This window comes from Elephantulus edwardii, unplaced genomic scaffold (genome assembly GCF_000299155.1).
Source record: "Elephantulus edwardii isolate Elephantulus edwardi_28Jun2011 unplaced genomic scaffold, EleEdw1.0 scaffold00449, whole genome shotgun sequence".
Classification (NCBI taxonomy): Eukaryota; Metazoa; Chordata; class Mammalia; order Macroscelidea; family Macroscelididae; genus Elephantulus; species Elephantulus edwardii.
Genome location: NW_006400199.1, coordinates 319,347 through 343,876, shown reverse-complemented (window position 1 = coordinate 343,876; position 24,530 = coordinate 319,347). Strand labels below are relative to the sequence as shown.

Here is a 24,530-nt window from a genome sequence, read left to right as displayed (position 1 = left end):
TGCACTCCTAGACAGCCCTGGCCTCTCAGGCACCCACTGTTATCATTGTCTATCCTGTTCCCTGTCTCTTCTCTGAGTGCTTTGTGTGTGAAATCCTACCTCTCAGGTCACTGGTGAGCTTCCTGAGCGCTAGCATAGTGGAAACGATGAGTGAAAGTTCACAAAAGTGAGAAGTTTCCTGTCAGGAAGAACCTGGGGTTTTATGGTGGAGGACAAAGGTGTCCTGGGTTTGGATTGGATGGTAGAGACCTCTGGGATTTAGGGACCTCATAGACACAGAGGGAGAGAGATTCTGAAGTCCTAGGAGGATAACTGAGTTTATTCTCTGAGTCAGCTGGAACAGAGAGTTGAGGGGGCAGAGCAGGTGGAAATCTCATGAGATCCAGATATTAATGGCTGTATGAACTTTCTGACTCATGACTTCAAGGCCCTGGATAAGAATTAGCTCTTGAGTTGGAAAATCTAGTCACAAGATGGTCACATTCTGATCCAAGGGGCGCAGATCATCAAGATTGCTGTGACTCACTTGCAAGTGGTCTGACCTCTTAGCCAAGTTTATTCCCTGTACAAAGAAGAGGATCGTGGGAATATTTTTCCTCCTCCTTGGAAAGCTTGACTTCTTTCTTTTTTTTCTACTCTTTGCTTTAAATGCCCCAAAATTGTCAGTCTTCTGGGCAAATCTCAAGCCACCACGTAGGGAGGGCAACCTGAAGCCAGCCAGTATATCCAGCAGGAGTCGAACTCTCCATGCCTCTCTCCACACCCTCTAATTGTACCTTGTTTGGGTTGTGTGACTTCAGTCGATTTGATGCTCTATCTCTGTGTAGTAGTGAAATTCTTGTTACAACAGTTACAGAACAGAGAGGCTATATGGCGTTAGTGTTTGGCAGCAGCTACTATGGACCAGGCCAAGTATTTCACTTTCTTGGTGGAGCAGTGGAGAAGGGAATTCTTTTTTTTTTATGTCTTTTTTTTTTAATTTTTCTTTTATTATTTTATTATATTTTGTGTGAGTGTACCGTCAAATCAGATCTGACTGGTACAGGAGGAGATTGTCCCTCCTTCCCCGGCAGAGCATCTGGTGGATTTGAACCGTGCGCCTCTGGGATTGTAGTTGCAGCTCCTTGCCACTAGGCCACCAGAGCTCCCCTGAGAAGGGAATTCTTAATCCCAGGAACACGGATAATCATTAAGAACAGAGTCAGAACTGTGCCAAGAGCACTGCTGTGCCCTTTTTATGACAAAGGAAAGTGTCATATTCTGTCCCTCTCAGCCAGTGACACTGTGCAGTATGCTGAACAGAAGGGAACTTGTGAAAAGTTTAATGCTCTGCCTCTCAGGCTGCTTCTAGTTCATTTTATGGCTGGTCATGAAGATGAGACATGGGGCAGCTAACATCAGCTAGTTAGGAATCTCAATTCTTGAAAGAATATTCTCGTGTACTTGATACAATGATTTTGTTCCTCTGCTCCATTTTGGCACCCGTCCATCTATCTACATAATCAAATCTCTGTTGAACATCTTACTCCATACACCAGGAATTCTATTAATGTGCTACATATAATTGTTATTGTGGTTAGGTGCCGTCAAGTCAGCTATGACACATGCAACTCTATAAACAACAGTTCAAAACCTTGCCCTCTCGTGCACCATCTTCAGTCTGTGCCAGACTTCAAGCCATTGTTTCAGTCATTACATCAATCCATCTCTTTGAGGATCTTCCTGTCTTTTGCTGACACTCTCCTTTTCCCAGCATGACATCTCTTTCCAAGGGCTGACACCTCTTAACAACATGCCCAAAATATGTTAGATAGAGTTTCAACATCCTTGCCTCTAAGGAGCACCTGGTTACACTTCTTCGAACTCAGATTTGCTTGTTCTTTTTGGCAAGTCCATGATTGTGTCCAGTATCGACACCACAAATCAAAGACATCAATTCTTCTTCAGCCTTCCTTATCCACTGTCCAACTTTCACAAGCATGAGAAGCAATTTAAAAACACCACGCCTTAGATGAGGCAAAATTTAATCTTTAAATTGATAGCCTTGCTTGTTAGCATATTAGAGAGATCTTTGACAGTAGATTTTCCCGATGCAGCACATCTTTTGATTTCTTGACTGCTGCTTCCATGGGTGTCAATTGTGGATTCAAGCACAACTTAATCCTTCACAATTTTAACTTACCTCCATCTATGATGATGTTACCCACTGACCTAATTGTGAGGATTTTTTCTTGATGTTGAAGCATAATCTATATGGAAAACTATAGAGTGTTCAGACTTACAGAGACAGAGAGGATGCTGATGCAAGAATCAAGTCAGTGGGCATATGGGCTTCAACTTTGAGGGATCTGGCTAAAAATGTGTAAATTTTGCATTTTACTTGTAAAAAAAAATAAAAGAGGCAAAATCTCTGGAAACCATAAATTCAATAGATTTCTTTTACTACCTGTAAGACATTTTTCAGGGATCCCTTGTGGCTTAGTGTCAACAGCTGCCCTGCAATCTGGAAGGCACATGGTTCAAGTCTATCAGCTGATCTGCAAGACAAGGATGAGCGGTCTCCTCCTATGTGATTAACTGCCCCTGAAAACCTGCCAGAGGGTCAGCAATGGGTCGGTTCTGACTCGATGGTACACAACAAGGAGACCTTTCTTAGAGACACAAAACCATGGCCCAGTCTCGTACATCCTCCACATCCATAATCTTTTATGCAAGTCAGATATCATCCTATTAATATCCCTGAGATATTAGAATTAAAGGAAATTTAAATGATTTGGAAGTAAAACTTATGTTCAAGGTCTTTGTGTATATACTTTTATTATACAATAATGCTTTAAAATTTTATCTATTGGATATAATTAACAGAATATGGAATTTGTGGAAATTCTCATAACTGTGATTATAAATGGATAACAACAACAACTATATGAAATAACACTTGATTTTGAGGCTTTTCTGAATTCTATATTGTTATTACTGGAAGGCACCAACAATACAATTTGAACCAAAGATCAGTGCTACAAGGAGACAGGGTCTAACTCATGTGTGATCACCTTTGGCTAGGCTACAGCCTTACCCACTTGAGGCTGGACCTTCAGTGGTGTGTGCTGTGCTGATACGGGGTAGTTGATCTAGTTGGGTTTATTTTAAAGTGGTTGACTTTTAACAGACTTTTAACATTTGTTCCAGCCTTGAACTAAAAATATTTAAAGTGTTCTAGGCCACCCCATTTGTTAACACATGGGGAAGCTGAGGCTCAGTAAAATCTAGTGATTAATCACATCGCTTCAAATAGCATAATCAAAACCACAGCATAGGCCTGCTGATGATCTATATTGAGGTTAGAATCAAAGGGATTTTTACCCTAAATCTTATATCACTTCCCTGTCTGCCTCCATCCTTAGACTCATGTTCCTATTAGCAAATACCATTTACAGTTCTCTGTATAGTTTAGAGGTCTGGTGGCCTAATGGTAAGGAGTTTCACTGTCAACCCAAAGGCAAATGGTTCTAATCTACTACCTGTTCCTCATGAAAAAGATGGACAGTCCCTTCCTATATGATCTATAGTCTCTGAAACCCCACTGAAAGATCAGCTATGAGTTGGTTCCGACTTAATGGCACATAACAACAACATTTAGATTTGTGGACCCAGTGTGGTAGGATTCAGGGTCAAATCTAGATTCTGCTTTACCTCAGCAAAAATCTAAAGTTTACTCATATCTTTAAAGACTGGGGTAATTTTGATGGTTGATATGTATTTCTGCTTACTGAAATTAACAATCCCTCCAACATAATTTCTTTTATATAGCACACTAAATTAGTAATTAGCTGAAAAGTCACAAGTTCATAAAAGCTCAGAATCGATCAATTTTTTGCACACTATTTCATCCACCTTCTTCCTCACTATATCCTTTTTATAAACATACAGACTTGCAAACTATTATCTTTGTTAGGAATGCAGCACGGCACTGTGCCGAAGAAACAGACGTCAGTGGTTCACGGAGCTGAGTTCAAGCCACGGTTCTGCTGCTTACCATGAAGGATATTTTAATTCTTCGAGCCTCAATTTTCTTATCTTAAGAAGGAATTAGTAACAGTAGCTACCTGCTAGAGTTGCGGTGAAGCATAAATGCGATAGTTTATAGATGTTCTGCATTGCACGCTCTGTAAAGGTTACCCATCATACTTTGTCAGGAACTATGTCAAGTGACATTAGCTTAAGTCACATTCGCCTTTATATTTTTTTAATGCTAAAATGAAAGCAAGATAATGTTAATGATCCCTTTTCACTTCTGTTTTAGAAATGCCTAGGACAAAAATATTTCCATGTTCTTATTGGTTTTCAAATTTGGGGTGAAGGGATGGAGTATAGGCAGCCTTATTATAAGCAATCTGTAGACCCTCTCAACTTCAGCTTATGTGCTGCAAAGGTAGCTATCCTCTGAGGAGCAAGAATCTACATCAACAATGTTATGAGTCAATTTACTTTTTCATCACGGAGCTTTGCTTTGATTATGTAAGCTCTGCAGCTTTGGCCTTGATTTCAAGCATTCTTTTCTTTTAAACATCTAAACAGAGAACTTAATTCTCCAGTGAACTTTGTTGTTGTTGTCTTTGTTTATTGTAAATTCATATGTATTGGAAGTTTTGCCATTTCAACATTCTTCATCTATACAGCTCAGTGACGTTAACTTAGATTCATCACACTGCTCAGCCATCACTTTTATTCATTCTCAAATTATTCCATTAACACCAGGGAGCATCTTGCTTTAAGTATATGCAGGAATTTTTCTTGGTGTTTCAGATTTCCCAACTCCATGATGACAGAAAAGTCCTAATGGAAGGAGGATTGTCTTATGCAAGTGAATCACTTCTGCTCGCTTTTTTTTTCTGGCTCTCAGGACCCTTTTACCATTTTCTTTTAGAGGTTTTTCCCTCTTCATGCAGATTTTCTTGGATGTAGGGTTTGTGCCTGCACCCACAAGGCGAACCCTGCTGTGTGGTGTGGTGGTAATGCTGACATGGGCTAACCAAGTTTGAGCTTCTCATGATTTGAAATGCACCGTAAGCAGTTTCAACTTTCTTTACATAAACTTTTCTGTTTGTACCCAGTTCCATTTTGCTCAGCCAATAAATAGGTGATATTAGATAATCTCATATGAAACATTTTAGCTTTGAAAAGAAGTAAGTTTATGCCCATTGAAAGTGCTCAAAACAAGTCTGTATGTTTATATAAAGGATATAGTGAGAAGAAGGTGGATGAAATGGTGTGCAAAAGATTGATCCATTCTGAGCTTTTATGAACTTGTGTCCTTTAACAGTTAATTGCTATAATTTTTAATATGGTTCTTTATTGATCAGTTTTTCAGCACAGTACAGGGAAATTTCATAATTTCCATTTGCAAGTTATTTTGGGGGAAAATTATTTAATGAGAGCAATGCAAATGTTCTAAATCGCAAGAAAATGAACCACATTTGTTTATAACTGATGTGCTTCCTTGTACCATACAAAAACAATTGTATGCAAAGATTTATTCTATTTTCTTGTTTTATTTTATTAACTCTTCTAAAGAAACCTAATTATTTTCTAAGATCAAATTCCAAACACATTTAGCAGTGTTAAAAATCATAAAAGTCAGCAGAGCTTTAAGAAAGTTAAGAAGGCCTAACTTAAGTTTAATGAGTAAGTTGTCATAAAGATTAATTTCTATCTATATAGTTCACACTGAAGTATTCTTGGAAAATTGGGCTCTTTGGGAGGAAGTTCTTTATCATTAATGTTATTACTCTTCCTTTCTAGAAACAAGCCAATGACCTTGTGAGCACCCTGATGAAATGCACACCCCACTACATCCGCTGCATAAAGCCCAATGAGACTAAGAAGCCCAAGGACTGGGAGGAAAGCAGGTATGATGAACACGGCAGGTGAAGATGCAGAAGCTGGCTTCAGTGAGTCCTAGTTATCTAGTGTTCCTATAACGAAGCTTCACAAGTGGGTAACTTTAGCAAACAGAATTTGTTTTTTTACTGTTTAGAAGGATAGAAGTTCAAATTTTAGCTGGCTTTAGGGGCAGGAGTTTTTTTCCTGGTTTGGGGAGTTTCCTAACCGAGGAACCTGAATCAAAAGGATGAGCTCCTCTCCTGGCTCTTCTCTCTCAGTCATCCTGAGATCTCCTCTTCTTTGCTTGCTTTTTGCTCCATTTACCTCTTGTGAGATAAAAAGGTGCTCAGGTCACTCTCTAGGAAAGCTCCCTTACATCAGTTCACAACTAGGATATTTAGGGTCTAACCTACACCCTTACTCTTCTTGCCACTGATAGTTTATCAATTTAAGTTGCTTTTCATGCCCTTACGTCTTAATTTTTTGAGGACCAAGCCTATGTAGTCATCCTTTGGTATCTGAGGGGTTTTGGTGCCAAGACCCCAGGAGATACTAGAATCTTCAAATGCTTGAGTCTCTTATAAAAAATGGCATGTTGTTGTTGTTAGGTATTATTGAGTCAAGTATGACCCATAACAACAACAACCCTATGAAGAACACAGCTGAACTCTGACCCCTGCACCGTCTCATTATCTCAGACACAGTCGAACTCATTGCAGCAGTCACTGTGTCAGTTCCATCTGGTTGAGGGTCTTCCTCTCTTTTGCCAACCCTCCACTTTTCCAAGCATGGTCTCCTGTTCCAAGGAATAACCAGCCCCTCCTAACAAGAGGTCCAAAGCTTTATTTATCATCTTTGCCTCCAAAGAGCATTCTGGTTGCACTCTCTCCCAGACATATATGTTTGTTCTTTTGACACAGATATTCAGTAGTCTTCTCCAACACCGCAACCCAGAGGTATCCATTTTTCTACTATCATACCTATTCATTGTCCAGCTCTCAGATGCAAGTGACTGAAAGACCATGGCCTGGATCAGGCGTACCTTAGCCTTCAAACTGACATCATTATTCCTCAGTAATTTAGAGAGGTTCCTGACTGCAGACTTTCCCAGTGCAATGTGGGAAGATGTGAGTAGGTCATGTGAAAAAGCAATGCCATTTTCTTTGCATACTCCCACATACTTTAAATCATTCCTAGATTACTTATAATACCTAATACAATGTAAATGCTGTGTAAATAACATGTTAGGCTCCCTCTTAACTGTTAAAGGATTGCTCTGACCACTTAATTGCTTTTCCCCCTCTGAATGTTTTCAGTCCTGGTTGATTGGATCTGCAGATGTGGAACCAGCTGTTTCAAAGGGCTGACTATAGATCTCATTCTTCCTCTGTATCTTTTCTTACAGTAGTAGCAATGCCATTCAGTTCTGAATGAGCAATTTGTACTGTTGATCTTGGCTAGTCTGGAGCAGATTTAAAAATAAAATAAAACACCACAGAGTCGTGGTGGTTGCAGAATTAGCTTCGAGGACAATCTCAGTGCTCTCAGTTCCTGAGCAGAGCCCACAGGATGTGGCCGAGAATGCTTAGCTCAGGGATTGAAAGCGAATGCACAGGGAGCTGGTAAAAACCAAGCATTTACTGTTGTCATTAAGCAGCTGGGGATGAGCTTGAAGTTCTGTAGTTATCACTAAATAACAGAAGAGCAGAATAACTGTATCGGGGAGTGAAGTGGAGGAAAGATGGGGAACCCATGTGTTCAGTGAGTCCTTTCCTCTTAGACTTCTAGGAGACCCTGAGACACCAATATTTGGCATTTAGGGGAGTGGACCGTGCAGGATGAGATAAGAGTGCTGAATAAAACTAAAGTTAAGATTGTTGTTGTTGTTATGTGCCGTCAAGTCCCTTGTGACTCATTGCAACCCTATGTACAACAGCCCTAAACTCTGCTCTATCCTGTGCCATTCTCACTGTCTCCAACACACCCATCCTGATTACCCCAGTCACTGAATCAATCCACCTCCTAGAGGGCCTTTCCTTTGCTGTCCCTCCACCCTACCAAGCATGATGTCCTTCTCCAAGAACCGGTTTCTCCTTATAGCATGACCAAAGTACATTAGGCAAAGCCTCAGAATCTTTGCCTCCAAGGAGCAGCGTGGTTTAACCCTCTCAAGTATGAATCTGTTTGTTTTCTTGGCAATCCATGGTACATTCAATACTCTTCTCCAACACTAAAGCTCAAAGGCATCAATTCTTCTTCTCCCCTCCCTAGTCATTGTCCAGCCCTCTGATGCATAGCAAAGTGATTGCAAAGGCCATGGCCTGTATCAGACACACCTTAGTCTCCAGAGGGACACCCTTGCTCTTCAGTACTTTAGAGAGGTCCCTAACAGCAGACTTTCCCATAGCAATACATGTTTTAATTTCCTGCCTGCTGGTGCCAACAGTGTTGATTGTGGAGCCAAGCAGACTAAATCTGTGAACAATTTCAATCTCTTCGTCATCCATCCTGATGCTGCCAATTGGTCCAGTGGTGACAATCTTTGTCTTCTTGACATTGAACCTCAATCCATACTGAAGGCTGCAGTCCTTGACCCTCTGCAGCAAGCGCTTCAGGTTAAGATAGTGGCTAGATAATGTAGCTTTTTGTTCTTGGCTTGGGGAATTCAGACAAACATTCCTGAACTCACTATCCATAGGAACCTGAGAGGAGGGCTGGGGAGAGAGATCGGGCTAGGTGATGCTGGCCACAGGCATGAGATAATCAAGTTCCCAGGATTGGAACATACCAGGCTTCTTCCCTTTTGTCTTTTAGAGTACAGAAAACATAGGCTCTTTTAGGATTAAATTTGTAAGGGAGAACTGGGATTAAAATTTACAGCTGTTGATTACCTCCTGAGGGAGCTCTGCTGGCCCACCATGTAGTGAGTTTCTCTGCTAAAAGCAAAGGCAGCTGATTTGAATCCACCAGCAGCTCCATGTGAGAAAGATGGGAATTCACCTCCCATGTGATTTATAGCCTCCAAAACCCCCTGGATGGCCAGCTCTGAGTTGATTCTAACTCGATAGCAAAGAATTTGGTTTGATTGTGTTTTTGTTTTGTTTTGTTTTTAATTACCTTCTGAGTCTGAATCTGCTATAGAATTATTCTCATTACTGTATTGCTTGACAGTTTTTCTAGTAGTCAAGAAGTCAAAGCGGATATTACTGTATTTGCATTGCATCTTCTTCACAAAGGGTTAATCACTCTTATATTCCTTCAGCAGTTTCTGTTGGGATGTGGAGTCCCAATATCTTGAACATTTTCCTGGGTAGACTTAATTTGTCTTCTAGTTTTTTGTTTTTTATTTGACCAGCGGTTTTTAATCTTTTTCTTTCTTTTCTTTTGTCTTCTATTGTTTTGTGTGTGTGTTTTGAAATGTGTGGCTTCGTTTTCTCCTCTTTTGACCAAGAGGGAACAAAGCAGTGTTGTGAACTGGTGATGTCGTTCACAGGGAATTGCACTGCTAATCCAGAGGCTTCACCTCTTTAGCGGTGGAATCAATCAGCAGCTCCACAAGGAGAAAGGGGGTCAGTACTCTCCAAGGAATTTACAGCCTCCAAAAACCTGCTGGAAGGTCAGCTATGATTCGGTTACAACTTGTTGGCAATTAATTTTTGAGTTTAGATAGGTAGAAAAGTATTTTTATTTACCCTGTTACACTGGTTCTCAAACTTAAGCATGCAGCAGAACCCTGGGAGGCCTTGGCTAAACTGGGTTCCTGGAATCCCCTCCCCTCCACTAGAACTTCTCCTGCAATAGACTTGGGGAGGATGCTTAAGAATTTGTATTGTCATACAAATTCTAGGTGCTATTGGTTCTGCTGGTCTGGGTACCAGTTTTTGAAAACTTTGAAACTCATGTAGAGCAAAAGACTACACTGAAATTAGAGAAAACTGAGTTCAGGTGCTGGCCCCATCGCTGTCTAGTTGAAGTAAGAATTCATCTCCGTAGTCTGTTTCTTTTTAAATTGAGAGAATTAATCATGGCTAGAATCTCCACCAGATGATCGTTTTTCACAATTCTGTTTACTTTCTATTATATTAAAAAGAAAAACTTCATTGATTTCTATACAGAGTGACCTCCATTGGGTTTCCTAAGTATAAATCTGCCAACACCATTCTACACTCACCTGATAGACACACCCATCTCAGGCACATATATGTGCTCCTACAGTTGTTAGTGTTGTTATGTGCCTTCAAGTTGCTTGAGACTCATAGTGACCCTATGTTCAACAGCTCAGAACCCTGCTCTATCTTGAGTCAATTTCATTGTTTCCAACACCTTAACCTCATTACCCCAGTCAATGAGTCAATCCGTCTCATCCAGGGTCTTCCTCTCTTGCGCTGCCCTCCACTCTTCCAAGCACGATGTCCTCCTCCAAGGATTGATCTCCCCTGGCAACATGTCCAAACTATGTTAGATGGAGCTTCAAATACTTGCCTCCAAGTAGCAGCCTTCTCCAGAACAGAACTGTTTGTTCTCTTAGCAGTCCATGGTGTGTTCAGTACCCTCCTCCAGCACCACAGCTCAAAGGTAGCAATTGTCCTTCTGTCATTCATAGCCATTGTCCAGCTCTCTGATGCACAGCAAGTAATTACAAAGAACATGTATTGGAATAGGCACACTTTAGTCTCTAGACTGATAACTTTGTTCTTCAGTACTCTGGAGAGGTCCCTGACAGCAGATTTTCCCCAATGTAATCCATCTTTTTATTTTGTGGCTGCTGGAACCAAGAGTGTTGATTGTGGAACAAAGATAGCTGAAACTGTTAAAAATCTCTTTTTCTTCTCTGTATGTCATGACCAGTGGCAAGAATCTTTATTTCCTTGATCTTGAGCTTCTATGCTTATTGAAGACTGCAGTCCTAAGCCTTCTGCAGCAAATGCCTCAGGTCTTCCTCAGTTTCAGGTAGCAAAGTTGTGTCATTTGCATAATGCAGGTTATTAAGGAGTCTTCCTTCAATCCTGATGCCACATTCCTCCTCATGTCCATATAGTAGCAGAAGGTTAATGGAATAGACAACCCAGAAAGTCAAGTGTAAGAGTCTTAGAACCAGGGGTACCTTAGCCCATGCTTCCCACCACTTCAGACTTCATTCATCTTCCCTGCCTCAGCCCTTCTCAAAAGCATAGTCCTAAATGGAAAGATCTCACTTGTCTTACAAATGCAGCATTTCCCCTAGCATGCCCTCCTTGCTCCCAAGCACACTGCTCTATGCCAAGCCCACAATTTAGGCATTTTGCAGTAGCTACTGTCTAGTAGGTCTTCAGTTTTTGCCATCTTCTCATAAAACCTAGAGTGATTCATGAATATCAGGCAATGGAAAAATTAAGACTGTGGTTCATTTTATTTATTAAAACCTCATAGTCTTTTCCCAAGTGTTATTTTATTTTTTTTTATTACATCTCTTATTTGAATTGCAGCAAGGAACTTCATGGTATTAGTAGGCCAGTGCACACAGGTTTTAAGAAGCCCCAGTTTATTAGTGAGTCACACATTGGCTTTTGTTTCTAATAGGATTCCTCTGCCCTCATCCATTCGGGTTGGTTGTATGACAGATGGTCCCACTTCATGAAAGTTAAGTGTTGGTTGGTGTCTGAGTACTAGGTTGATGTCATAGGAAGGGCACTGTGCTTGGCTAACAGTGATTACATGCTCCATTGAATGGACCTTGGGGTTTTAGTTTGGTGAGGTTTGTTTTTTTTTTCCTTTTCCTGCTGAAAATGTGTTTTGGTTTGGCTTCTGGCAATTTTACTTGCCCTGGATTCTAAATTGCTGCCCCAGCAGAGGCTCAAGTATTGACCTACTTGAGTTAATGAGTTTGGGTAGTCATGAAGAAGACTCCTCCAAACAGGAGAAGGTGGCTCACCTGAGGGACAGAACTGGACAGAACCACCCTTGCTGGTGTTTAAAGCGGAGATGCAGCACTCCACATGAAGCGGAATCAACTCCAATCCTTTGTTGGCCTGAAATTTTAAATATGAAAATATTTGCTAACCCGATTGTCCTGCTGAAGAAAATGTCTTAATTATAATGGATGCAAAATGTTTTATCATGAGTAATTTTCTTTCCTGTGTGATTCATGGGAAAGGACCTTCCTGCTTAAATGGATGCATTCTCTTCGTCAGAAGTTTGGAGTAGGATCAGTATTTAAGAAAGTACATTAAAAAGAGCAAATTTCTGAAATAGCCTCATGTGTATTTCTATACTAGAGAAGAGGCAAGTAGGAAGTTTTAGATTGGAGAGAAAAGAAAAATTAACTACTTTGTGAGTCAAATCACTACTACTTTAGTTAATGAGGTATAGTCCTTTTCTCTCTCTGATGTATTTAATGCAAATGTGGATACTGAATACAAATCTTTCATATAAAAGCATTTGAAATGTTAGTTGGGGCAATGAGGGTTCAGTGGTAGGATTCTTGGTTTCCATGTGGGAGACCTGAGTTTGATTCCCTGTGAATGCTTATGTGTTGATAGGATGCTGAACAGGAGCAAGTTTCAGCGTCCCTTTCAGACTTAAGACAGACTAAGAAGAAAAGACTTGGTAATCTAAAATCAGCCATTGAAACCTTACAGGTCACGATAAGCCAATCCACAGCCAGTAATGGATATGGCACGGGAATGAGGAGTGTTCCTTCCATTATGCATGAGGTCACTGTGGGGGGGGCCAAAACACCTGCAATTAAGGGAGGACTGGGTCTAGTGGCAAGAAGCTGCACTGCAATCCCAAAGGTGTACGGTTCGAATCCACCAGATACTCCACAGGAAAAGGAGGGACAATCTCCTCCAGTGCCAGTCAGACCCGGTTTGAATCCACCAGATGCTCCACGGGAAAAGGAGGGGCAATCTCCTCCTGTGCCAGTCAGATCCAATTCAATGGTACACAACAAGAGACAAAAAACAAAAACAAACAAACAAAAGACCCACTTGCAATTATCTTAAATTCAAATTTGATATTTTTTCCCTTTCCCTGGTTGAAATTCCAATCCTTCTTTTCAGAATCTGGATGATAGGGACCTTGGGTTTTGGTTTGTTGTTATTATTATTCCTTAAAATTGATGCATAATGATTTCATAACAAAATATTTTATTTATATAAACACATGGACTGCCAAAGAACAAACAAATATGTGCAGGAGAAAGTGAAACTAGGGTACTCTTTAGAGGCAAGGATGGTGAAGCGTCATCTCACGTACTTTGGGCATGTTGTTAGGATGGGCTAGTCCTTGGAGAAAGATATCATGCTTCGAAAGGCGGAGGGTCAGCGAAAGAGAAGACCCTTGACAAGATGAATTGACATGGTGACTGTATCAACAGGCTGAAGTATATCAGAAGTGATGAGGATAAACAGGGTAGGACAAGGTTCAGATCTATTGGTCATACAGTTGCTATGAGTCATACTTGACTCAGTGGCACTTGATAACAACATACAAATACTAAGTAAATCTGAGAGGTCATCTCAGTCTATGAATTGTTCTCTTTTCAATATGCTTCCCTGTACCTCAGAAGCTTGGAAAGGTGATATCATCTAATGACCTGGTTCTGTCTTCTCCTTCCTAGAGTAAAGCATCAAGTGGAATACCTGGGTCTGAAGGAAAACATTCGAGTGAGAAGAGCTGGTTATGCTTATCGGCGCATCTTCCAAAAATTTCTACAGAGGTATGACTGTCGAAGTGTCCAGTTCAAGACTTTATAAAATATATTAATATGGTTGTACATCTGTCACCACATCAATTTTAAATACTTTCTTTATCCCCAGTAAATCCTGTTGGCCTTAGCCATCATCCTATTTTCCTTCTCCTTACACCTCAGTCCAAGGCAATCACTTTTCTAAGCTCTCCATAAGGATTTGCCTATTCTGGATATTTCATGTAAATGAAATCTGTGTGCCTGATCCAAGCTATGTCTTCTTAATTACTTGCTGTGCTTCTGAAAGTTGGGCAATGATTAAGGATGACAGAAGAGTCATTGATGCTTTTCAGTTGTGTTAGGGAAGAGTACAAAAAATCCCATAGACTCCTAAGAGAACAAACAGATCTGTCTTAGAGAAAGTGAGACCAGGGTGCCTCTTGGAAGCAAGGATGGTGAAACTCCATCTCATCAGCTATGAGCATGTTAGGAGGGGCCAGTCCATGGAGAAGGGAATCATGTTTGCAAAGGTGGAGGGTCACGTAAGAGAAGAAGACCCTCAGCAAGATGGATTGACATGATGACTCTCACAGTGGGTTCAAGTGTGTCAGAGAAGGTGAGGCTGGCACAGAATAGGACCAAGTTCAGATTCCCTGTTCATAGAGTTGCTGAAGAGTTGCGGTCAATTGGAAAGCACATAACAACAGACAATATATGATCCTCTGTCATTACCTTCTTTCTGTGTTGTTGTTGTGGTTGTTGCTGTGTGCTCATGAACAACAGATAATGTTCATTATAAAGAGCCTAGAGGAACCCTCTCAATGAGATTCATTTATGCAGTGACTGCCGCAGTGGGCTATATAGTATGTCAGAGATGATGATGATGAGATGGCACAGGATAGTACAGAGTCTTATCAGTTGTTTGCAGGACCCTGCAAGTCATACTCAACTCAATGGCACATAATAACAGTACTTCTTTATTTTTTAATTTTTTTTCATATAGGAAAAGGTAGCAGAAGGGGCTTTGGTTGTTTTTTTTTTTAACATTTTTTATTTATTGTTGCACATTTTCTGCCCCCTCTTTTCCTCCCTCTCCAATAGCACACCCTTCAATGCACTCCTTGTTCCTTTCAAATAGTTCTTCTGAGAGTGTTGGAGAGGGAATGGGCAAAGAGTGCACAGGTAATGAACACTGCATTAAACAGTCCTTCTTTAAACAGATCAGTAATACTTGCTCAGAAAAGCCTTTGGGTTTCTCAACTGCAAATATTTAATATTCGGGGCTGAATAATTCATTATATGTTGTAAGGGGTTAACCTGTGCATAGTAGGATGCTTGACCACATCCTTGGCCTCTGTAGGCAGACCTCTGAGATACTGTGGGTTCACTCCACATCACCCCAATAAAGTAACTTTTGCAATTAAGTAAGTCACATTATTTTTTCCCTCCTGTATCTAAAAATTATGTTAATACTGTACTGTACAACAGTAGTATGAACACACTTGAAGTAGTACAAGAATTACCAAAATGTGAAAACAGAGACAACATACTGTTGGGGAAATGACACCAGTTGATTCTCTCAACACAGGGTTGCCACAGGCATTTAATTGAAAATAAACAAAAATGTATCTATTAAACAGAAACTGTGAAATGCAGTAAAACAAGATATGACTCTGTTCGTATGAACTGGCGTCATCCTTCCAGTTTTGATGACCAAAAACATATCCAAACATTGCCAGATAAACCCAGGGGGCAAAGTCAATTCAGAGACTCTGGCATAGATAATTATTAAAGTTTGGGCAAAATGGAATTTCTTTGAAAACACTCCTTTTTATTAAGAAAAGAAAATAAAATAGTGAACGAGAAGCATTCCTAAGTCATTCCCCAGCTCAGAAAGAGCTATACTCAACAATTTAAATATTTATAATCTTCCCTTATTGAATATTTTCTTATACTTAAAAACTCTTTGATAATTGCAAATTATCTCCTTAGCATGACTATTTTAAAAACTCTGGTCAGACTTTTTTAAAATTCGTCTTTGTTTTATTTTGAGAAATCAATTCTGAAAGAGCTTTTTCCTACCTCATTATTTTAAAAAGAAGAGAAAGACAAAGATCTGATTTCCATAAGCAATGCTAAGTTCCACAGCACTGGAGGGAACAGGCTGCCCATGTGCCCCCTGTGGAAATGCTTTGTGCCCTGACTTGTCTAAGATAGTCTAAGAAAGCTGTGTCACTTGTTTGCAGCTCTGCAGCTGAACTGTGAAATGACCTCTTGGTGCCATGCCGCCATCTGAGAACATGCAGGATACCTCCCACAGAGTAGGCACTTAGAGAACATCTCCTCCACCCCTGAATGTACTCAATTCTTGGACTCTGTGGATTGGCTTCTGCACTTTCTTTTGCAAGTCTCCTGGTTCTGGTGCCACCTTTCTTTTCTTTTTTTTTTTTCTTTCTGCTACTTCAATAAATTGTTGAATGGCTTTGATAAAATTATTCCATCTAGAATGTCTTTCTCCTTAGCTCTTTGTTGGAAGTTTATCCTTCCAGAAGAGATGAGTGAGTGTCATCTTGTTAAAAAAAAATCAATGATGTAAATTAGGCAGTTATGCAATTGTCATCCTCCATTTTTACAGAATACTGATTTTTGCATAAGGACCTGGTATTTGGAATTTATTCATGTTGATAAATGAGGGATAAATGTGCTTATTACTGTGGTTTGGAGAAAGAGGACCAAATGTAGATTCCGATCTTTAGGAAGAAAAATGGAATATAAATTAAAATTGCAAAGTTGCTTTTATAGCACCATTTATACTGCTTCAAAAGCATCCTTCCCTTCAATCAGCTCCTCAGCATGCAGGAATGAAAAAGAGATCAGGAAAGGCATGACATTCTAAGGACACAGTAGAAAGAAGATTAGGAAATCCAAGAAAGCTAGGGCAGGAGAAAGTATGATACTGGCTGCCAGGATTTGCAATTATTTCAGATCTGAAACATCCTTAAGTTGCCAGTGGCTGCAGGTCACTATGACCTTGGCTACATTTCCCTAAAGTGGATACATCTGAGGTCTTACCAGGAGCCAAGAAGATTTTTTTTAAAAAGTGACATTCTGAAAGGCCTGAAGATGGAGATGTCCATCTGTAGACTAAGGTGGCATATGTAGGACTTTACAGAGAAAATAACTGATGAAGTAAGGATATACTTAAGGAGCTCTGGTGCTGTAGTCTGTAATATATTGCATTACTATCTAAAAAAGAAGTATGTAGTGCTTTGAGTTTCACTTTGTTCCCTCAGTAGACTGCTAAGAGAACAAACAAGTTTGTCCTGGAGAGGGTGAAGCCAGGCTGTTCCTTGGAGGCCAGGATTCTGAAGCTTCATCAGACTTACTTTGGACATGTTGCAACAACAACATACGTGCCAACTTAGTTAGACTATGACTCTCAGTGGTTCGGTAGTTATGTAATTATGTAATCAAGTACCATGGCATACTTAGCCTATCAGTTATTTATGGATTAGTGTGAGATGCAACACCCTTACCCAGATCTACCTAGAAAGAAGAACTAGGAGTGGATAAAATTTTTAGTACTCCTTTGGACCCTGGGTCCCTATGCTGAGAACCTCTTACACCTAAGAGAAGAGTGATGCCAAGACTTACAGATGCTGCAGAACCAGGAGACCCACACAAGAAAGTACAAGAAATTCAGGTAGTGAAAGAGCTGAGCGCATTCAGGCAGGCTTCCTGGTGGAGTGGGGTGCCTCTGATCATTTTTTTAGCAAAGCTGTGATAGCACACGTACAGAGTGAGAGAAGTGAGCACTTTTGGGCTTAGGCTTACTGGTGGCGTGGAGTACCTCTGGGCACTTACTGGTGCAACTTAAGGGCTCTATTAAGACTTGCCAGTCACAGAACCAGGAAGCAGAAACCAAAGAGACAAAGCTACTTGTGTCTCAAAGACTAGAGTCAAAACCTTTGAGATCTCAAAGGATGGAATCACAGCCTCAAAATTCAAAGCCAGACTCACATTGGAATTCAGAGGGTATAAATCTTAATAAGAGGAGAGTACTCCTCTTTCTCTTATGCTGCTGCCGAGTCATTTCAATTAGCAGAACAACAGGCTGCAGACTACACCATCAGTGCTGAGTCTCAAATTGTGGGACATGACTTCCTCTGTTTCAAAGAGTCGCAGCTTGACCAGTTTGCTTCTTGAATGTGGGGCTGCCCATCAAAAAGTGCCACTGGAGTGGGACCAGAGCCCCTGGCAAAGCTGAGAGTTTGGGGCTATAGAATAAGGAACAGTAAGGAATGGAACTGACACTCAAAGAATTAGTAGAATAGGGCTGCCCAAAGCTGAAGGTAGAGAGTTACTATCCGAGGGGTCCTATAGGTTAAACTAAGTGGAAAATACACAAAGGACAGAGGGCAGAGTCATTGCCTCAGTGGTCTCAAGGAACAGAGAATTACATCTTGAGTGTTAATGTAAATTGTTGTGCTGGCCATTTTACATATTTGGTGATCATTAACCCTTATTCTCTAGATTCTCCTGTTGATAATGGAAATGTCTACCTTGGACCTATCCTACCATTTTACTCCAGACCAGATAACTTGTATTCTAGACTCCCAGAGGAAGAATTTTGTCTGAGGACAGAATCCAATGATTATAGAATGATAGAGTCGTCTTCCATGATGTGATCTGCCAGTCAGTTGTAAAGCGGTTGTTAGGTGCCCTCAAGTTGAGTATGACTCAAAGCAGCAATACGAATAGCTGACCTGAAAACCCTTATCCAAGTAAGAACTCTCATCTGATACAATGGGAGTTTCTTTGGTGTGTAGCCTACATCTCCTTTTATTTTACAAGAGATTAAACCCAAAACAAAAACAGAGAAGCAAGAAAATAATTCCTACCCTGAAGAAATAACCAGTCTAATCCTGCAGAGAACAATTTGGTTTCACCATCTCCAAAACAGACCTGTTCATTGTCTTAGCAGTCCATGGGATGGGTGTTTAATACTCTTCTCCAGCACCACAACTCAAAAGCATCAATTCTTCTGTCATCCTTATTCACTGTCTAGCTTTCAAATGCATAGCAGGTAATTGCAAAGATCAGGCACATCTTAGTCTATAGACTGACATCTTTAGCACTCTGGAGAGGTTCCTAATAGTTGACTTTCCTAGTCCAGTTCATCCTTTGATTTCCTGGCTGCTGGTTCCAAGAGTGTTGACAATCTCAGTCTCTTCTCCATTTATTATAGTGCTGTCAGTTGGACCTGTGTTGAGAATCTTTGTTTTCTTGATGCTGAGTTTCAATCTATATTGAAGACTACAGTCCTTGACCTTCTGCAGCATATGCTCAGGTCTTCCTCAGTATCAGTGAGCAAGGTTGTATCATCTGCATAATTCAAGTTGTTGATGAGTCTTCCTCCAGTCTAATGCCACATTCTTCCTCATAAAGATTAGCCTCCTGAATGATCTGTTCTGTATATAGGACACATCCCTGACACACTCTTTTCCTGATTTGGAACTATGCAGTGTTTCCTTGTACTGTTCTGATGACTAACTCCTTGTCCTAGTATAGGCTTTGCAGGAGCACAATTAAATATTCTGGGATTCCCATTCTTCTCAAGGTTAGCCACAATTTGTTGTGATTCACAAGTCAAACGCCTTTGCATGGTCAATGAAACACAGATAGACATTCTTCTGGTACTCTCTGCTTTCAGCCAAAGTCCATCTGATACTGGCAACGATGTCCCTAGTGCTGCAGCCTCTTCAAAACCTAGCCTATACTTCTGGTAGTTCTCAGCTCATGTACTGTTCCAGTCATTTTGGAATAATCTTCAACAGATCTTGTTTCCATGTGATATTGTTTGATAATTTTCACACTCTGTTGGGTCGCCCTCTATTTTGGAATGGGAATAAATATGGCTGTCTTCCAATCAGCTGGCCAGGTAGCTGTCCTCCAGGTCTCTTGGCACAACTTTGTGGGCAAATCTGTTTGCTGAAATATGTCACTTGGTATTCCATCAATTCCTAGAGCCTTGTTTTTTGCCAGTTCCTTTAGAGCAGCTTGAACTTCCTCCTTCATCACCATTGCCTCTTGGTCATATGCTGTTTCATTAAATTATTCTGTGTCAGCGAATTCTTTTTGGTACAGTGACTATGAACTCCTTCCATCTTTTTTTGATGCCTCCTGGATCATTGAATATCCTTCCCATAGCATCTTTAAGTAATTTCAGCATCTAAATTGCAACTCAAGGCTTGAATTTGTTCTTTAGTTCCTTCAGCTTAAGAAATGATGTGTGAGTTTGTTGATTCTCTGACTCCAGCTCTTTGCACATTTCATTTTAATACTTTCCTTTGTCTTCGTGAGCTGCCCTTTGAAATCTTCTGTTCAGCTACTTAACTTCCTGATTTCTTCCCTTTGCTTTGGTATTTCAGTGTCCTAGTACAATATTCAGAGACTCTTCTGACATTCATCTTGGTCTTTTCTTCCCCTTCTGTCTTTGTAACTACCTTTTGCATTCATAATAGATGATATTCTTGATAGCCTCCCACAGCTTCTCTGGTCATTCATTAGTATCCAAGGCCTCAAACCTGTTATTGAGATGGTTTTTAAATTCAGGTGGGATAGACTGAAGGTCAAAATTGTATTAAGTCTTCCTGAAGGGGAGTCTTGAAGCATGAGTACAAGACCACCAAGATAACAGTGTGGGGAACAGGACTCCTGATAGAAGGAACAGCAAGAGAATAGTTCTGAGGTGGGGAACTGTTACAGTGTGTGCAAGGAACAAGCTAGCAACATGGAGAGCTGCTAAAAAAGCAGAAAGAGAGGAGGTTGAAGAATAGCCAACAACCAGATCATAATTGGTCTCAGGACTCAAAATGGACAGGATTTCAAAGCAGAAAACAACATTTCTGGCAACTGCTTATAGGAAGTTTTATAAAATTGTTTTCACTTTAATTGTTATGTCCTCTGAAGAAATAAGGGGAAATTAATACTAGAGAAACTTAGCTCAATCAGGTTGAAATAAACTCATAGCTGACCTTCCAGGGGAGTTCGGCAGCTCTGAATCACACAGGAGGAGATTGTCTGTCTGTCTTCTCCAGAGCTACTGGTGTATCGGAACCACTAAAGAATACAGCCTTTGAATTAATAGCACAACTTCCTATGGACTATGTGACCAGAATTCCCTAGTATTGGAAAAAGACTGGTTTTGCTTGAGGAGCATCACTTGTGACCTTCGGTTGTGCTATTTTTAGTGGTCGAAAGGAAAGCTGATTTTTACCAGGGTGTTCATGTAGTAACAGAGTAGCAAGCAGCTCAGTAATGAGCACCCAGAATCAGAGGTTTTTCCCAGTCACTGAAGTGCAACCCTAAGTAATCCTGAAACATTACTAAGAGGATTACCAGCACCCTGTCAGCGCTCATGCCTTTAGAACAAAGCTCTGGTTACCTGTGAGTGGCCCTGTCTGTGTCTGATCCTTCTCTCCTTATTGGGCTTCACAGATACGCCATTCTGACCAAAGCTACCTGGCCTTCATGGAGAGGAGATGAGAAGCAAGGTGTTCTCCACCTGCTACAGTCTGTCAACATGGACAGTGACCAGTTCCAGCTCGGGAGAAGTAAAGTGTTCATCAAAGCCCCGGAGTCTGTGAGTGTGACTGCCCCACTGGCCTTCTCCCTTTCCTCAGAGCCCAAGCAGACTCCATCCCCTGAAATCCTCCTCCAATACCTCCTCACTTAGTACTTCTTTTTTTTTTTAATTCTTCCTTTACATCCTAAATATTTCTTCAGAAAGAAGTAGGACTTCAAACAAGTCCAAACTAGTTCAGTCACAAACAACAAAGTGAAACTAGAACACACTCTAATTTTGAAAATTCTAATTAGATCAGTCAAAATTCCAGGTCCAAGCCCTGGAAGGGGAGACTTGGAAGATGAATGGTGGGCCCTTTCAAGAGTCTGATGAATGCAAATCATTGAATTATTATTGCAAGACTGTGGAGAGCAACACACAGTCAAAGCAGATTGGTCATAGCTAATCTATAAGAGCCAGACACCATTATTTTAGACTCAGCTGGTTGAGAGACATGGTTATTGTACAGCGTGAATGCTACACTTGGTTTTTGAATGTCAGATTAAATTTCTGATAGGGCTTTGACCTACAATTTTTACTCTTCCAATTAGTGTTCTGGTTTATCCTCCTTTTGTTTTTTAATTGATTTTAATGAAAGTTTACAAAGACTTTGGATTTCCATTCATTTATTGTTGCACTTTTCTCCCTGCCCAGCCATCCCCCACAATTAGCTTTTTTCTTTAAAAAGTAGAAGAAAAAATTTTTTCATTGTTATTCAAACCCTCCCCACAAGTCCACTCCACTATGCTACCTTCAATCTGGACTCCTGTCATAACAATACTATCTAATCATATATCCCTTTTAAACAGTTCTCTCCCTCATCTGTTTCAATGCAGTATACATTATTTATCTCCTCTTTTTCAGTCTCCCCCCAACCCCTATGTGAGTCTTCTTTTATAACAGTGGCATTATGCCATATTTGTCTTTTTGTGACTGAGATATTTCACTCAGTGTGATGTTCTCCAGGGTCACCCATTTTGTGTAATATTTCCTTGCTTCTCAGTGCCGCATAGTATTCTATTGTGTGAATATACCAGAGCTTCTCTATCCATTCGTTTATTGATGGGCACTTGGGTTGTTTCCAACTCTTTGCTATTATGAACAAAGTCAAAATAATTATCCGCATTTTAAAAGTTGGGTTTATTCAGGTGTTACTTCATAGGGCATGACTTAACCAGTGCGAAGCCCAGAAAAAAATTAATTCCTGGTACTACCTCTCAACGACACCTAACAACAATAACTACCTCCTTTGCAGAGTCTTTCACCGGCTCTTGCATCTGCTTCATGACACTGACAAAAATAACTACTTTCTAGTTGATTCTGACTCATGGTGACTTCATGTGTTTGGAATACACCTGTGCTCTACAGCGGGTGCTTTGGAAGTTGATCACCAAGGTTTTTTTCTAATGTCCTTCAGAGTATATTGACCTCCATCCTTTTGATCTGGAGCCCAGAACAGTTAACTAAATACCACACCTCAGGATTCCCTTAGAGTGCCTCGCCTTTATAAGTAGATGTCAACAAATAATGATTTATTTTGTTACTTACTGTTTGTACTCTTCTAGCCAGTAAATCTCATGAAGGCAAGGACTCTTATCTCCTGCCATAGTATGCACAGAGCCTACAGAGACTGGCTTATAAGAAATGTTCAACAGTTAATTAAGAAATCATGAATAAACAAATTCTTCTCCTAAACCAGAAGGGAGTTTTTGTCCCACAGAGATGTTTTATATAAATATATACCCTAATTTGGGTGATACCAAAGAGACCAATTATACACAGTCCTAGGCTTCCTCTTTGAAGGCTGAGCTGGCCCAGTGATGGGAATTCCCACTATTGTACTTTGAAGAACAGGAGAGAACATGGAAAAGATTATGAGGGAGAAGTGATGGACTTGCTAAAGAATAATTACCTCTTTCCTCTTAAGTAAAGGAAAGAACTTGTCATATCTATGAAGAACTTGGCAAAACAGGTTAGAAGAACTCTTTGCATTTATAGATTACAAATTAGGCAGTCAAACATATACCTTTTACAGATACCAGACCTGGGGAATTCATTGGAAGAAACATTTTTCTCTTTTCTGATGGTGGACCTAATGAGTACCTTACAAAACTCTCCATTTGCACAGGAATCCAACACAGTACTCAGGTCCTCTATCCAAAGAGCTCTGGGGCAAAAGAATAAAGACATTTCTTTTAAGTCTGAGAAATTACTGAAATTAAGTCATGTTTGGCATCATTTTTTCTTGAGATTCCAACAGTAAGCACAAGTCTGCCCTTCAAGAGTCAGTGCATTACCGCTCCTAAGAACTCTAACATAAACGTACACTCCTGCTCAGCATTTTTCACAATAGCAAGGAAGATGGAAAAAAACTAAGTGTCCATCAACAGGAGTGGATTAAAAAAATGTGATATGTACATACAATGGAATACTACTATTTAATAATGAAGAATAAAAAAGAATAATGACAAATTTGCAAAACAACATCTGAAAAGAGAAGCCGAGCGAAATAAGGCAATCCCAAAAGGACAAATGTATGCAACCAATTATCTTAAAAAATAAAAAATAGATTTATGCACAGAAATATTCCTTGATGGCTACCAAGGATAGGAAGGAAAATTACTAAATAAATAGTATACCTATGGCCTAATCGTAAGGATCTGTGCTGCAGCCTCAAAGGCGAGCAGTTCAAATCCATCAGAGGCTCTGTGGAAGAAGGATGAGCAGTCTCCTCCTATGCAATTTACGACCTTGGAGAACCTGCTGGAAGGTCCACTAAGGGTTGGTCAGTTCCAGCTCAGTGGCATACAACAGCAGCATTGTTGTCAAGTCAGTTCCAACTCATGGTGATCCTCCATCAGGTACTGATGCTGTAACTCTTTACAAGGGAAGACGCCTATTTTCCTCCCACAGAGCAGCTGGTAGAATCCAACTACTGACTTTTCCACTAGTGATGTAACACATAACACGTCACATCACCACAGTTCCCTTAATTCAGATCGAGAGAACGGCAGTACTCAGTATGGGCCAAGCATAAAATGATCAAGGAAGATACAAAGAAATACATAAGAGTAAAGAACAATTACACTAAGTCTGGAACATAGACAATCCTGCAACAACACTAATAACAAATAATTTGTTAATGGTGATAACTATCGATATATAGACTAAATAGATGTGGGTGGTCATGGAGGATTTCAACCATATGCCTGTAAAGGTATGTTGTTGTTGTTCTGTGCTGTCGAATCGCTTGCGACTCATAGCGACCCTATGTACAACAGCCCTAAACTCTGCTCTGTCCTGTGCCAATCGCACTGTCTCTGACACAACCATCCCAATTATCCCAGTCAC

General features: G+C 40.3%; 1 protein-coding gene across 1 annotated transcript in view; it reads left to right on the top strand.

Moving 5' to 3' along the window:
• Positions 1-24,530, top strand: part of MYO1E (myosin IE) — a 171,567-nt gene that overhangs the window by 86,101 nt on the left and 60,936 nt on the right. Inside the window, exons 17-19 of the mRNA XM_006902783.1 lie at positions 5,803-5,909; positions 13,484-13,582; positions 21,053-21,197. Of these exons, the coding sequence (XP_006902845.1) occupies positions 5,803-5,909; positions 13,484-13,582; positions 21,053-21,197 (351 nt within the window). The remainder of the gene's footprint in view (positions 1-5,802; positions 5,910-13,483; positions 13,583-21,052; positions 21,198-24,530) is intronic.